This window comes from Acipenser ruthenus, chromosome 28 (assembly GCF_902713425.1).
Source record: "Acipenser ruthenus chromosome 28, fAciRut3.2 maternal haplotype, whole genome shotgun sequence".
In the NCBI taxonomy this organism is placed as follows: domain Eukaryota; kingdom Metazoa; phylum Chordata; class Actinopteri; order Acipenseriformes; family Acipenseridae; genus Acipenser; species Acipenser ruthenus.
In genome coordinates, this window is record NC_081216.1 from 23,540,763 (window position 1) to 23,553,821 (window position 13,059).

Genomic DNA, 13,059 nt, shown 5'->3' on the forward strand with positions numbered 1-13,059 from the left:
GCTAGTAAAAAATACATTCTATTTTTGTCTGTCCTGTGCCTCGTTAAGTGGTTACAGTGTTTTCAATTTTAAGAGACTAATACATGGCAGGAAGTGTATTTCATACAGAATAATGGATTACGCGCTGTTTATATAAACACTGACAATCCTAAGGAATCTGATGGAGAAATAAAAAAAAGAGCAGAAACAAAAATCACTTTTTAAATTGTTTTGTGTTTAGGACTACTAAAAGAAACTAAATAAATTCAATGGCCAGTGTTCTTTTTCAATTTCTTTGATTGAAGGCTTCAAAGGAATTTGAATTAGAATGGAGAATTGCTTTTAAAAAGGAATTGACCCCATCCCTGTTTCAGATCCTGCTAGAAGACATCAGGGTGCATTTTGATCATTCTCACAACTTCCCCTGTGTGTGCCTCTATCCCAGTGTACATATGTTCAGAAAGAAGCACAAGTGATAGCTAGCAGGCCTTTTCACTCGGTTAAAGAATGTCAACATGAGGGCACCATACTTTAAGTACAAGCTGACTTAAATATCATTTATATAGCTAAATTAAATATAATTTAAGTTATTTTCATGTAGACTGTAGTCTCTCTGGAAATCTTAACAATGCTGTACTTTTGTTTTCATTGCTAGATTGGCAGGCAGTAGGCTCCAGTGAGCTACTTTAAAGCAGGCCCGAAAGGGGACGGCACGATCTCCTGTCAACCACAATAAATCAAAGTGCAGTTTAATGAGAGCTGAAAACAAGTTTTTACAGAAACGAATTCAGATTCAAACCCACTGTGACGCATGCATGGAGAGAGAAAAAAATACTGCATGGGAAAAGAACAAATACCCTGTTTGCTATAATAAAACCCTTTCCCTGGTCATTTTGTTCTGTTAATAATTAATGCCTGTGCTGTGGGGAACAGTCTGCCTTCTAGACTAAGTGGCGTGTGATTGTAACACAGAGCAGCAACATTCAACACATACCTAACAGTACAGAACTGCGTGTCGTATGGGGGTGAGGAGTCTAGTCTTTCTTTAAAGGGCAGATCTACAGTATTCATCCTTTCTTTACATTTTATAATTCACCTATAGGACATATTTTTTTCCAAAGCTAAGGTAAGTAACAATTTGGGGTTTTTTTGGAAAGTACTGGGTCATTGATATTTAGGTATCATTTGAGAAATGTATTTGCCTCTGTTGGTTTTTTAATTTGTATTGGTTTATACTACAATGTTTTGTAATGTGGGCTATATGTTATCTGTGTTTGGATGTGGATTCTTAATTTAATTTCAGTGCACTGTGTTTCAGTCACATGTGTTCTGTATTTTGATTGTGGACATCTAATTGAAGGGCTTTCTCATTCTGAGTATAATCTGCTGTACTGTTCATTAGTAAAATAATTATCCAAGAGAAAAATAATTGGACAAATCCTCTTTGTGATCTATACAAACAGAGCCTACTAACAATCTTCTGGACTAGAGACAGTGTCGAACATTAACTAAATACAGAAAATTCAATCAAGACAGCCTTTCAAACAGTATTTGTCTGTTAATTTTGTATGTTTTGTTGTAGGTTCAACAGATTGAAATGGAATTGGCTAACTCAGAATTGCTGCAGAAATGCAAATAGTATTAAACAGGTGCATTAACACAGTGTCTCTTCCCCTCTCAACAGGTTGTATTAAATAATTAAATACCTGGTTAGAATAGGGTCTTGGACCATAGAAGAACCACTACTGTGCAACTGCTAGATTAATTAAATAATCTTACAAGCCAAGCTGGCAGAGGTTTATCTGAAAATGTTTAGCCCACAGCCCTTCCATAATGAACAGTCAGGTCTTGCTGTTTACCAATCATTCCATTGTGTGACTCCTCTGGACAGCTCTAGATGGCGTATTGATGGCAGTGATTGCTAAGGAGAGCTGTCTTCTCCTTAAACCATGACTGAGAGCAGCCAGGCGAGGAGGCTGAGTCGAGCCAAACTGGTGGTGCTGGGGCGGGATAACTGTGGCAAAACTGGTGAGAGCTGGGGGCTTATTTCACTGACACTTAGTAGTCCAGGGATGGAAATGACTCTATTCCAGGTTTTGATACGAGCTTGATTAGCCACAGTGTATAGGTAACAAGCTCAGGTGTGCCTTATAAAACTCATAGTAAAACCAGGAATGGATCAAACTGCTATGCATTGGGAGTCATATTCCACCCCTGTACTGTCAATAACAGTCCATTTTAGTCCAAGGTTGTTTGCTGTGTTTGTAAAATAATTATTCATCATGCATAATTGTTTAATGACAGAATCACAAAAGGGAGGTGCACACAATCTCTGCCATTCATTACTAAGTATTTTCTTTATTTCTGGATCTGAAGCTAGCTTTGAATATTGTGTTCTGCTTTCTTTCAGCTCTGTGTGTCAGATTCATCACCAAGCGCTTTATTGGAGAATATGACCATAAAAAAGGTAACACACCAAATGTGACAGGATAGCGAAGACATCACTGATCAAATTTGCCAAAAACAATACACAAATCACCTTCTCCCTCTCCCAGACAAAGGATTTCTCTTTCTGTATATACATGAGGCCACTCCCCAATTATCTAATTGGGGAACGGCCACACCTGTGATTGCTGGCAGGGATAAATTTAACCCCATCCCTGCCAGCCTTCCATTCCCACACACACTGTTTACAGCAGCAGGGCTTCTGCCCTGCCACACCAGACTTTAAAACAAACAAACAGATAAACAGGTAAAGAAATACTGCTACCTTTATAGGAGACACTGTTAACTGTCTTGTGTTTTCTTTTTTAAAATCTTAAATAGAGGTAACATACAAGTGTAGAAAAGTAGTGGATAAAGAAGCAATTGACCTTGAGATCCTGGACACCGCAAATAAACAGGTACACAGATGTATTGCATGTTTTAGATTATTATTAGTAGTGTTATTATGGTGGTGTGTTTTTACTTTAAAACATCCCAAATAAAATCGATTTTATTTGCAACTTAACTGTTTGCACCCTTTAATTTTAAATAGGAATTTTCATTTTATAGAAGAATGCTTTGTACTGTCAGTGTGTAGGACCAGCAGCCAGCTCCCTGGAGAGCTCCATCAAGTGGGGGGATGGCTTTCTCATCATGTACTCCGTGACAGACCGCAGCAGCTTTGAGTCTGTGTCACGCCTCAAGAGACTCATAGACCACGTCAAGCAGACCCTAGGTGAGACACAGAGGGGTTATAGTTACCAACACAGAATTACCAGACGCCTACGGTTAATTGACTGGTTGAATTATGAATCTCTGGAGTTTGTTGCACTTTAATACACACAGCAATATTTTTTACTGCAGTAATAGCCTCCCTGCGGTGTGTTGCAGGTATACCCACGGTTATTGTGGCTAACAAGTGCGATATGGAGAATGGGCGTGTTGTCAGGATGGAGGAGGGGCAATCTCTGGCCAATGATCTAAGGTACTTACTGTTTTGTGTCAATGTTAGATTTCAGACAATGATCTTCTTGTACAGTCCGTACACCATGAAGTTATGTATTTATTGCCTAAAAATGAACACGTATTGTCTTAGCAAATAAGATCCTGTGTTCCGCACTTCTGAGCTGAGAATCTTTGACCTTGCACTTTAAATATCAATAATACCCTCCACAGGTGGCATTACCCCACATTAATTAACACGGCAGGCAGTTCAGCCAACTATCTGGCGCTCGTGGAATTACTGCAGTAATCTTGCAGCATTGACTTTTATACTGTGTGAAACTTGCAACATAGTTTATTTATTCTAGGTGTGGCTTCTACGAGATCTCTGTGGCCGAGAGTTTCCCGGCTGTTGAAGGCGCTGTCTGCGAGCTGATCAGAGAGGTCAGACTGGAGTTCCACAAACACCTGATCGCCATGGAGAAGCGATCCCGCCTCCTCCAGATGAGACATGCCCTGAAGAACAGACTCACCCGCAGCAAGACCGTGCAGTGGTGAGGGAGCGGGGAGTCTGGGGTCCCACGTTGTTTTTCAGGATCTCAGGACTCAAAGAGGGGATGTTATGACTGCAGAAGTAGTTTTGTTTTATGTAGGGATTTGCAAACACTAAAGATTTTTTTTAGCAACAGCACAGCAGGACACATAAAGCAGTACCAAATAAGAAATAAAAATACACAGAGTCTCCCAGAAGTCAGGCATCACAGGCTGCATCATAGTATGCTGATTAGGGTGTTCTGTTAAATTGCATCCTGTTGACAATCTGCACCACACATCACAATGATCTCAATTCATTCTTTGCATAGACACATTTCACAAGTGAAAGAAATGGAGAGAAAACCAATCTTAACAATTCTACCTGTAATGCGTGGCTTGGGTGACACCCTGTATAATATCAGCATGTAATAACCATTGTTTGTGTAATAAATAACTTATTATACAATGGCAAGAAAAAATCCTGAGCTCTGATTGGTCAGCCTTGCACCAGACCCGTGATGTTATCCCAGCATATCACAGATCTAGTACCGGCAACCTCCTCACTGAAAACCTAGACAGACAAATCAATCTGCCACAACACAGACTAAAATGACACAATTCCTGAAGTGAATTTTACCTTTAACAACATGACAACTGTGGAAACCTCGTTTGGCAAAGAGCCTTCAAACACAGATCAGCCAGAAGACCAGACAGCACCTCTCAATGACAGAACAAAAACATAAAAAAGAAACCTGGAGATAGACTCTGAGGGACTAGAGAAGGTAGAATTTGACAAATTAAGCATCCACGAAGCGACAAACCAACTGGGCAGTCAAAGTTTTTTATGACTGGGTGAGTGAGAGTAACACAAATATAGACTTGAAAACTGTCATGCTAGAACACCTTAATACAGTTCTACAACGGTGTTATGCCTCAGACAGAAATAGTGCCGTAGAGCCCTATGGCATAAGCCAGGGGTGGCCAATCCTGGTCCTGGAGAGCCGCATGGTCTTCTGGTTTTCATTCCACCCAAGTTTACAATTACTTAATTGAACCAATTGTTTTCTTAATTGGTCAACACTAACATGTTTCCTTGGTCTTTAGCCATTGATGATTTAAAGAGACCCTGCACGATTGCAAGCAGTTAGCAGTTACATGGGGCTCAGAGCAGGCTTAAACATTAACCTGAGCTGTAACATTAATGTACTATTAGAACGTCATAGTTAATACTTTACTACAGTTTGTAAATGGAAACCAGGAACTATTTTATGAGGCAGAATGTTATTTCCACGTGTGTAATTAAAATCACTTTTAGACATATGAAATGAGTCTTAGTTGCTATTTTTTTACAATGCGAGTCATTATACAATAGGAATAATGCACTCTAGGCTGTGTGTTGTGCTGGGATAACACCCCTGGTGTGCCATGCAGCAGCCTGAAAGTCACCTAGTGTGCTGAAACCAAGTTCCAAGTCACAAAGTGACACTTCGTGTTCCCTCAGCTTTAGACTAACTTTGGCTCTGATATTTGGGTTTGTATTTTTTTTTTTTTAAGGTTGACAATTTAGGTATTGGAGGGTTTAGAATGGCTGGACTTGCAGCTAGTGTCAGCCTTGCCAGGAGCAGACTTTACATTCTGGGAGGACTGGGATCCCTTATATGCAATGCATGGTAAATGTTTTACAAACTAAAAAACAACCTTTTACATTGTCTGGTTAACTAAAAGCAAACCGTGAATTAGCAGCTACTAAATAGCTTCCATACATTCTACTTGGTGTGTTTAATATAATAATACATTACGAAAGTTCTATGACTACCGTTAAACCAAGTGCTTGCAAACCTGAAAACTCGAGATCACATTGTTGTAGAAATTGAGATTGAAAGTCTACATCGCTGAGTTAGTAAATGGGGAAGACGCATGCATGCACTGACGGCTGTGAATAAGAAATACATGCCAATATATTTAATGCCTGACCAATGCACGGTTTCTCTTGGGATATTAGCTTACTGCATCAGTTTGGAAACGCATAGTTTTTCAGGAAGGAAGGATGCAGACAGACATTTAGTTTTGTTAATTTGTTTAGCAAAATTGTTAAATGCTGCTAATTTTTTGACATTCTCTAAAAAGTATTTGCTCAACACGGCATACAAATAACATCACAAGAGAGGCTAAAGTACAGAATAAATTCTGCACTTAATGAAAAAAAATTTGTAAGAAAAAAATAAATTGAAAATTTAAATAAATAAATATATTATATATATATATATATATATATATATATATATATATATATATATATATATATAGTTGTAGTCAAAAGTTGCTTTTGTGGATGAGGAAAAAGTTACAAGAAATAGATCAGCTGTGTATGTATACCCTCAATATTAAAATCATACAATTAAAACCAGAATTCGTACAAAATGTCTGAAGTACAATAAACATTTTACACATGTTGCAACACATGCAAGTGTATTCCCTATTCTTCAGATGAAACCTAAAAATATATAATTTCTGGTTTGTGTTTAACAAAGTGGAAGATATATATTTTGCACACATTGTATTATTCTTGTTCTAATTCTAATTATAAACGCTGTGCTCGAGGTTAAAAAAAAAAAAGTTGTGTCAAAAGCCAAGTAGAACATTTTTCCCTTGAGTATTTTAGTTGTTTTGCAATAGCATTGAACGTCAATGGTCATGCTGTGTAGGATCATTCATTTATAGGCACCAAAATATGATGACCTAACTCCAGCTACATCATGTTGGTGGTTCACATATAATTACTGTTGTTGAGCAGAGATTTGTTCTTCTAAATTAATATCTGCACACTTGCATGTGGTCCAGCAGTGACAATGGACGCACACAGCCCCTAAACTGGCTCTGTCTGCAACGTCAAAAAATTAGCAGCATTTAACAATTTTGCTAAACAAATTAACAAAACTAAATGTCTGGCTGCATCCTTCCTTCCTGAAAAACTATGCGTTTCCAAACTGATGCAGCAAGCTAATATCCCAAGAGAAACTGTGCATCGGTCAGGCATTAAATATATTGGCATGTATTTCTTATTCACAGCCGTCAATGCATGCATGCGTCTTCCCCATTTACTAACTGCACCAATCATCCCATTGTACAGAATGTGCCAGCGCTGTACAACCTCTCAATCTTGATCTGTTAAAAATGTAGTTTTTAAAAAGGTTGCCAGGAAAAATCATGATCTTTTTGTTCATGAGTTCATTTGCATCTTATTTTGGCAGCAAATTCTTTAGTGTACGTTTTAGGTGCAACAAAGCTTTTGGAAGTCATATTGTCTTGTGTTGCAAAATTTTGGAAAACTGTTGTTTATTTCTTTCTTCTAACCCATTTCTAATACAGTATGTTGCCATTAAGATTTGAACTTGAAAAAAGTGTGATGCAGCATCTTTTAATTAAACACATTCTTTACTGCAGCAGAAACCTGTGAGTGATCAGTATAATTATTTTATTTTATGAAGGTTAGTTTTGATTTGTCCCTTGCCCTTTTTGTGTGTTAAAAGGCAAATAATGTATTAACAAGGGTAAACAGAACTAAAAGGTGGAACACATGCAAATAAATTTAAAAAAAATCTCACCTCACTGGCAACAGCATTCCTAATTTGTTTGTCTGAATTTGTCTTCTGAAACTACAAATAAGAAATCTCTAGCAAAAGGAAGGATACTTTAAAAAAAAAAAAAAAAAAAAAGTCTTTGATTCTAATGATCAAGCTGTATTTGGTATATCATCATCATCTAAACCTTTGCATGTGCGCATTCGTATTGACATGTCTCACCTGGCGGCTGTCAATGTGGAGTTAAGTGAACTTCATCTGATTTGCTCTCAAAACTAAAATATAATAAAAACCACAAAAAATGTTCAGCACAGGGAATAATTTGTTAAGGCAACTGGTACTGTGTAGCTGCACAGCTGCATACAGTACACTGCGTGCTGTTTCCAAGCAACCCGAGACAATGCGTTCAGTAATTTTGCAGAACCTTTTACTAAACTGTACTATAAATTAATACTAATAGAATACTTTTTTTTTTTTTTTTTTACAAATACCTGTAAATGAATTAAATTATTAGGAAAACATAATAAAATAAAAATGATAAATTTGTTCCAATTTGTAATGCAATTGCGACTGTCTGTATACAAGTGCGGTGCAAACCCTACAAAAACTAAAAGTGCTTTAATTAATTTTTTTATTTGCAAGAGTTTATTAGGCAAAAAAAGGCATGAGTACCAGATATGTAAAGTATGTATTTACATAACACAAATGTAAAAAATACTACATTATAAATAGTTTTGTCAGTCTGCCATTGGTAATACAGAAGAACTTAGGATCTACTTTTCTAAGAGGTCTCAACAATACGATCAAAACTTCACAGGGGCCAATAAAAACAAACATATACCTCTGTTTCTTTTTTTTGTTTGTTTGTTTTTTACATCAGCTTCACTTCGGTTGCTTCACTTACCAATATATATACATATATATATATTTTTAACAATACCTTAAATTATTTTAAAAAAAGGTGCCAATCTTGGTAGCAAGTTCTGCTACGGAAAACCTAAAAACTCAAGTAAATCATGTGCAAAGTATGGATGACGAAGCACACGTCAGATTGACCTGGTCAAACAGCATGTCCGTATTCCCAGGGATTATTGTCTTGGATATCTTTCTCACTCCGTAAGAATTTATTTTATTTGTTTAAAACCCAACTGGCCTTGAACTGGTGCATGTGCTTAGGATATGTAATTGCTTTTGATATAAACTCGATATGTCATGTTTCAATAAACCATCAATTAACACGTCACTTTAAAACACTAGAGGTATTTACAGCATCTGAAAACTGTATTTTTTTTTTTTTTTGTGCAGCATTCCCTTTCAATGATACAAACTCGGGCTGTCCACTTTATCATCTGGAGACTCTTCTCTCTAGTTTGCGGGAAACCTACACATTGCATTTAAAATTATTTTTTTGTATTATTGTCATTATTATTTTTATATTTAAAACAAATTGCATCACCTTTTTTTTTCTTGCAGGTCCTTTAAGTTTCTTTTTCTTTAGCAATGTCTCACAAACATATGCTGTACAGCATCATTAAACTAAGTAGCCTGCATAAATATCTCTATAAACATAACTACCAGAATTCATAAGAATCTAGAAGTCCATGTGAGATACTTCAATTAATCTGGATTTCAGAAATCAGGACTGCTGCAAAATAAACAACAGGTTTACATGCAGCAGCTTGATAGTGAATCTGCGAGTTTAGCAACAAAGTCTCCTCCTCCTCCTCAAGACAACAGTATGCAAACCAGAGACCCCCCCCCCCACTTTTAAACGACAGAAACGAACATTTCAAAACAATGCTCAGCCCACCTTTAAAAAGGTACCTTTCCCTAATGAATCGGCTTTTCAAAACAAAATGCATATTAAAAAAAAAAGAGAAGAAAGTTCTCCTTTTTTATTATTTTCTTTTAAACAGGTTTTCTTTACGACAAGCCTGGGCTTTTTAGATTCCAATGGTTTTACTAGTTCCTCTCCTAAGTATCTCTGCTTCTTTGTAAAAAGGGAGTCCAACATCTTTAACCCTTAAGACATTCCAGTTCATCGTTATAAACATTACGGTGCAACACTTTTAAAGGATCGACGATTATTAACAAAAAAGTCTAGCTTGGTGCAACAAGCTTTAATGATTTGTTGCCAGGGGCTCCTAATTGCATTTTTTCCTTAAAATGGTAAAAACCTTGTGGATTTCGTTTTTTTTTTTTTATTTTAAAATGATATTACAAGACAATTCCCTGCTGGATTTGGATATAATAGCATTTGGCAGTTCAGAATTTAACAGACATCAAGTGTATTTTATATACAAAGAACATTTTCTTTTAAAAAAACGAAAAACAAAACTATGTACAGAAACAACTCCAGTTCTAACACCCTTTTAATAGAAATTGCTGTTTTTGGAAACAGAAAAGCACTTTTTTTTCTTGATCTTTTTTTTATTATTATTATTTTAAATAACACTAGGAAGACCTGAATATTTTTTTTTTCTATTAAAAAAATCCCCAGAAATAAATAATCTTTGAGATTGCGTCCTTGCTTTGTTGACACTGACTCACAAAACTCACTACATAGGACTGACACTATTTCCTATAAATTACCATGCATGTTCTGGTGCTGCTCCTTTGTCACACTGGCCAACCTGTAAATAAATGAGCTTTCTTACTTTTTTTAAAATTATTATTATAAAAAAAAAAAACACAACAGCAGCAATCTGAAACAGTACCATGTGCTGCTTTTGTGTGCTTCACCAACAGCAGTGGTGACTTTGGACGTTCGTCATTTTGTGGTGGTGGTATCTAGGGAGGGCCCTACACTGTACAGTACCACAGTGTTTCGGGGAAGGGATAATTAACCAACCCATGGTTTCTTATGTAGCGATCCATCAATGCCCAAAGTATTTTGGTTACCAAAAATGCCGCAATACTTCTGTTCTCCTCATCTTCAAATAAATACTGTGTTCAACATATTAAAACCCATTCTGTTTTGGTTTAACATTAAATATCATTCCACGCGTACACTCGAGCAGAACACCAGGGCAAATAACAGTGTCTTTGGACATTTTGACCTTACTCTCCCTAGCTAGAAATGAAGACTAAGACAACCTAAGAACAATCACCAGAACAGGTCTTGGTGACTGTTGCAGGCACACACTGGTGTGATGTATTTTTAAATTGGCATGACGCTGGTACAAAAGCCCCCCACCCCTTCCCCTTCGAAGCTGGCACTCTGGATGGGAATCTGCCGTTAACACAGTCCAATATTACACAACAACAACAGAAATATATATATATATATATATATATATATATATATATATATATATATATATATATATATATATATATATATATATTGATTGGCAACTTGGGCACCTCTGGGTGCGAGTGGGTACTCTGAGCGTTCAACAAGGATCTTTGCGTTGCTGTGGGGTTATTTCATGTCTTCAGAGCTGTTACAGTTCACTGCAGGGGGCGGAGAGGGTTCTGAGGTTTTGTTGTTGTTGTTGACGACACAGTCTGTACCGTTTGAGATGCCCTCTGCGTTCGTGTCGATGGATTTCGCAAGGTCGATGCCTTGGATGAGGTGGATGAGTCGCTTCACCTTTTCCAATGAAGACTGCATGTCTTTTTGTCTTGCTAAAATCGTGTTCTTGGTTTCCATGCATTTCTGGGAAAAAAAAGATAAGTAAAATGAAAGAATTTCAGTTCAGTATTATGCCATGGATTCTTATTTATTTATTTATTTACTGGTCTCAAGCTAATATTTAATTGCACTTACCGTTATTGAGTTGCTCAGCTGTTTGACTCGCTGTTCCAGCTGTTCCCGCTCCTGTTTCAACTCTGCGCTCCACTTCACCAATTTCTGCTTCTCCTCTTCTTTTGCTGCAAGAGAAGGCGAGAAACTCAGGCACCCTGTTGACAGTAGTCAATGGACTCTGGTTTCATGTTTTATACTGCAAACCGACTTCCTGCAGGCTTTCCTTTAGACCAGCTCCATTTACACTGCTCCAGACACTCGAGATATACTCAGGGATGTGCCCATTAAGCATGTGTATAACGTTATTCACCAAAACATTCACTTCCAGCACGCAGGCCTGTACCACTGTCCAAATGAGACCACAACATTGATACATGGACGGTGGACAGCAGGGCAGGTATGGAGGGTGGAGACTTGGAACCCCTTTCCCAGCATAATCTGCATATGACCATAAACCGACTATCGTTTTGCATTAAAATGACTCTTAATCGTATTAGGATATATTTTAATACAGGACCTGGGGATTTAAAAGGCTGAATGATGTACCCATCTCTTTACAATGAACCCCCTTAGTTCAACAAGCTGTGTAGTTTCAGGTAATATTTGTTCTGGTAGCACATACCTGCTTTATATGCAATATAAGAATGAACAATAGCCAGTGTTCCAGGCCACGGGATTGCTTCTTCTTTCTTCAAAATCTGAAACAGATAATACAATAACACACAAATGAAATATTTTCGTTTGCCAACATTTAAGTTTAAGTATAACATGCAAAACACACGCCAGTGAGACCCAGGGGTGTTCTAATGGTTTGTGGCCATGACTCTTGAGAATGTGGAATGAAGTTTATATCATAATGTTTCGTTCCACCTTCATCAGAGGGATATATTAACATTATCCCTAACCTAGCTCACCAGGTCCAAGATTGCGATACCTTTGAGAATTTGTCCCTAGCAAATTTCATCACAACTGGATGACAGATGCAGAATCAGGTGCCTCCACAATATCCCGAAGGTGGGCCAAGCGATTTTAAAACCTCAATCTGATTCACTCCATGGAAAAAAAACACAACAACCTCATTCCACCCACACAAGGGCCGTCGAACATTTTTCCACAATACTGACTGCATGAGCATTAGAGTTAGGACAATCAACGCTTCAAATAGCAAGGGCTTTACTAGATCTTAGTGTGAAGCATTGCTATTTCAAATTTCACTCCTCCCCCTCCACCGCCCTGCCCCATTAAGCAGGATTCGGAGGTGTCTCTAAGTGGTTTCTATGCTACAGGACACTTGTCAGTATTTACCTGGTCTTGACATTTGGGACAAATCCACATGCCTTTAGGAATGGTTTTCAATGGTGGGTCCAGGCAGTCCAGATGGTACACGCGTGAACACGTGTCACACATGAGCAACTGCCCACTGCGCCTGCACACAGTACAGAAATCCTCGTGGATGTCTCCCTGTCGGGAAGAATGGCACTTTGTCAGAATCATTACAGCGCAAGGCCTGACTAACTGGATACACAGTATACTGGGGGTGGGAATGAGGAACGTGATGTCCATTATAAAAGCTCATCCAATCATATTGTGCAAATGCAAGGGTGGTGGTGGTGGTTGACGGTTGCAATTATGTACCCGTTCAAACCTGAGCATGTGCACAAATAATGCACAAGTGCAAATGTCTACTGTTTTTATTATTATTACAGACACTGCAAATGCACTCCACGTTTCATGAAGAGATACATAATTGTGTGCCACCCTGTAAAAAAATAAGACGACAGATTCCAT

The 13,059-nt window shown here is 37.7% G+C and overlaps 2 protein-coding genes across 8 annotated transcripts in view; one reads left to right on the top strand and one right to left on the bottom strand.

The window, feature by feature from the left end:
* Positions 1-168: 168 nt before the first annotated feature.
* On the top strand, positions 169-5,909 carry zgc:110699 (uncharacterized protein LOC325371 homolog). The gene is made up of 7 exons (XM_034058210.3): positions 169-1,105; positions 1,871-2,007; positions 2,390-2,446; positions 2,806-2,882; positions 3,055-3,199; positions 3,355-3,448; positions 3,774-5,909. The coding sequence occupies exons 2-7, from the start codon at positions 1,929-1,931 to the stop codon at positions 3,961-3,963; spliced, it is 642 nt and encodes a 213-aa protein (XP_033914101.1). The 5' UTR covers positions 169-1,105; positions 1,871-1,928; the 3' UTR covers positions 3,964-5,909.
* Positions 5,910-8,146: 2,237 nt separating this feature from the next.
* LOC117434473 (PHD finger protein 21A-like) overlaps positions 8,147-13,059 on the bottom strand; it is a 59,875-nt gene continuing 54,962 nt past the window's right edge. For 6 of the 7 annotated variants that reach the window (XM_059003142.1, XM_059003144.1, XM_034906868.2 and 3 more), the window contains 4 exons: positions 12,577-12,732; positions 11,894-11,969; positions 11,293-11,396; positions 8,147-11,181 (listed from right to left, as the gene is read on the bottom strand). In XM_059003142.1, the coding sequence (XP_058859125.1) occupies positions 10,945-11,181; positions 11,293-11,396; positions 11,894-11,969; positions 12,577-12,732 (573 nt within the window). In that variant the 3' untranslated portion in view covers positions 8,147-10,944. The remainder of the gene's footprint in view (positions 11,182-11,292; positions 11,397-11,893; positions 11,970-12,576; positions 12,733-13,059) is intronic. The other variant, XM_059003146.1, reaches the window with a different exon arrangement.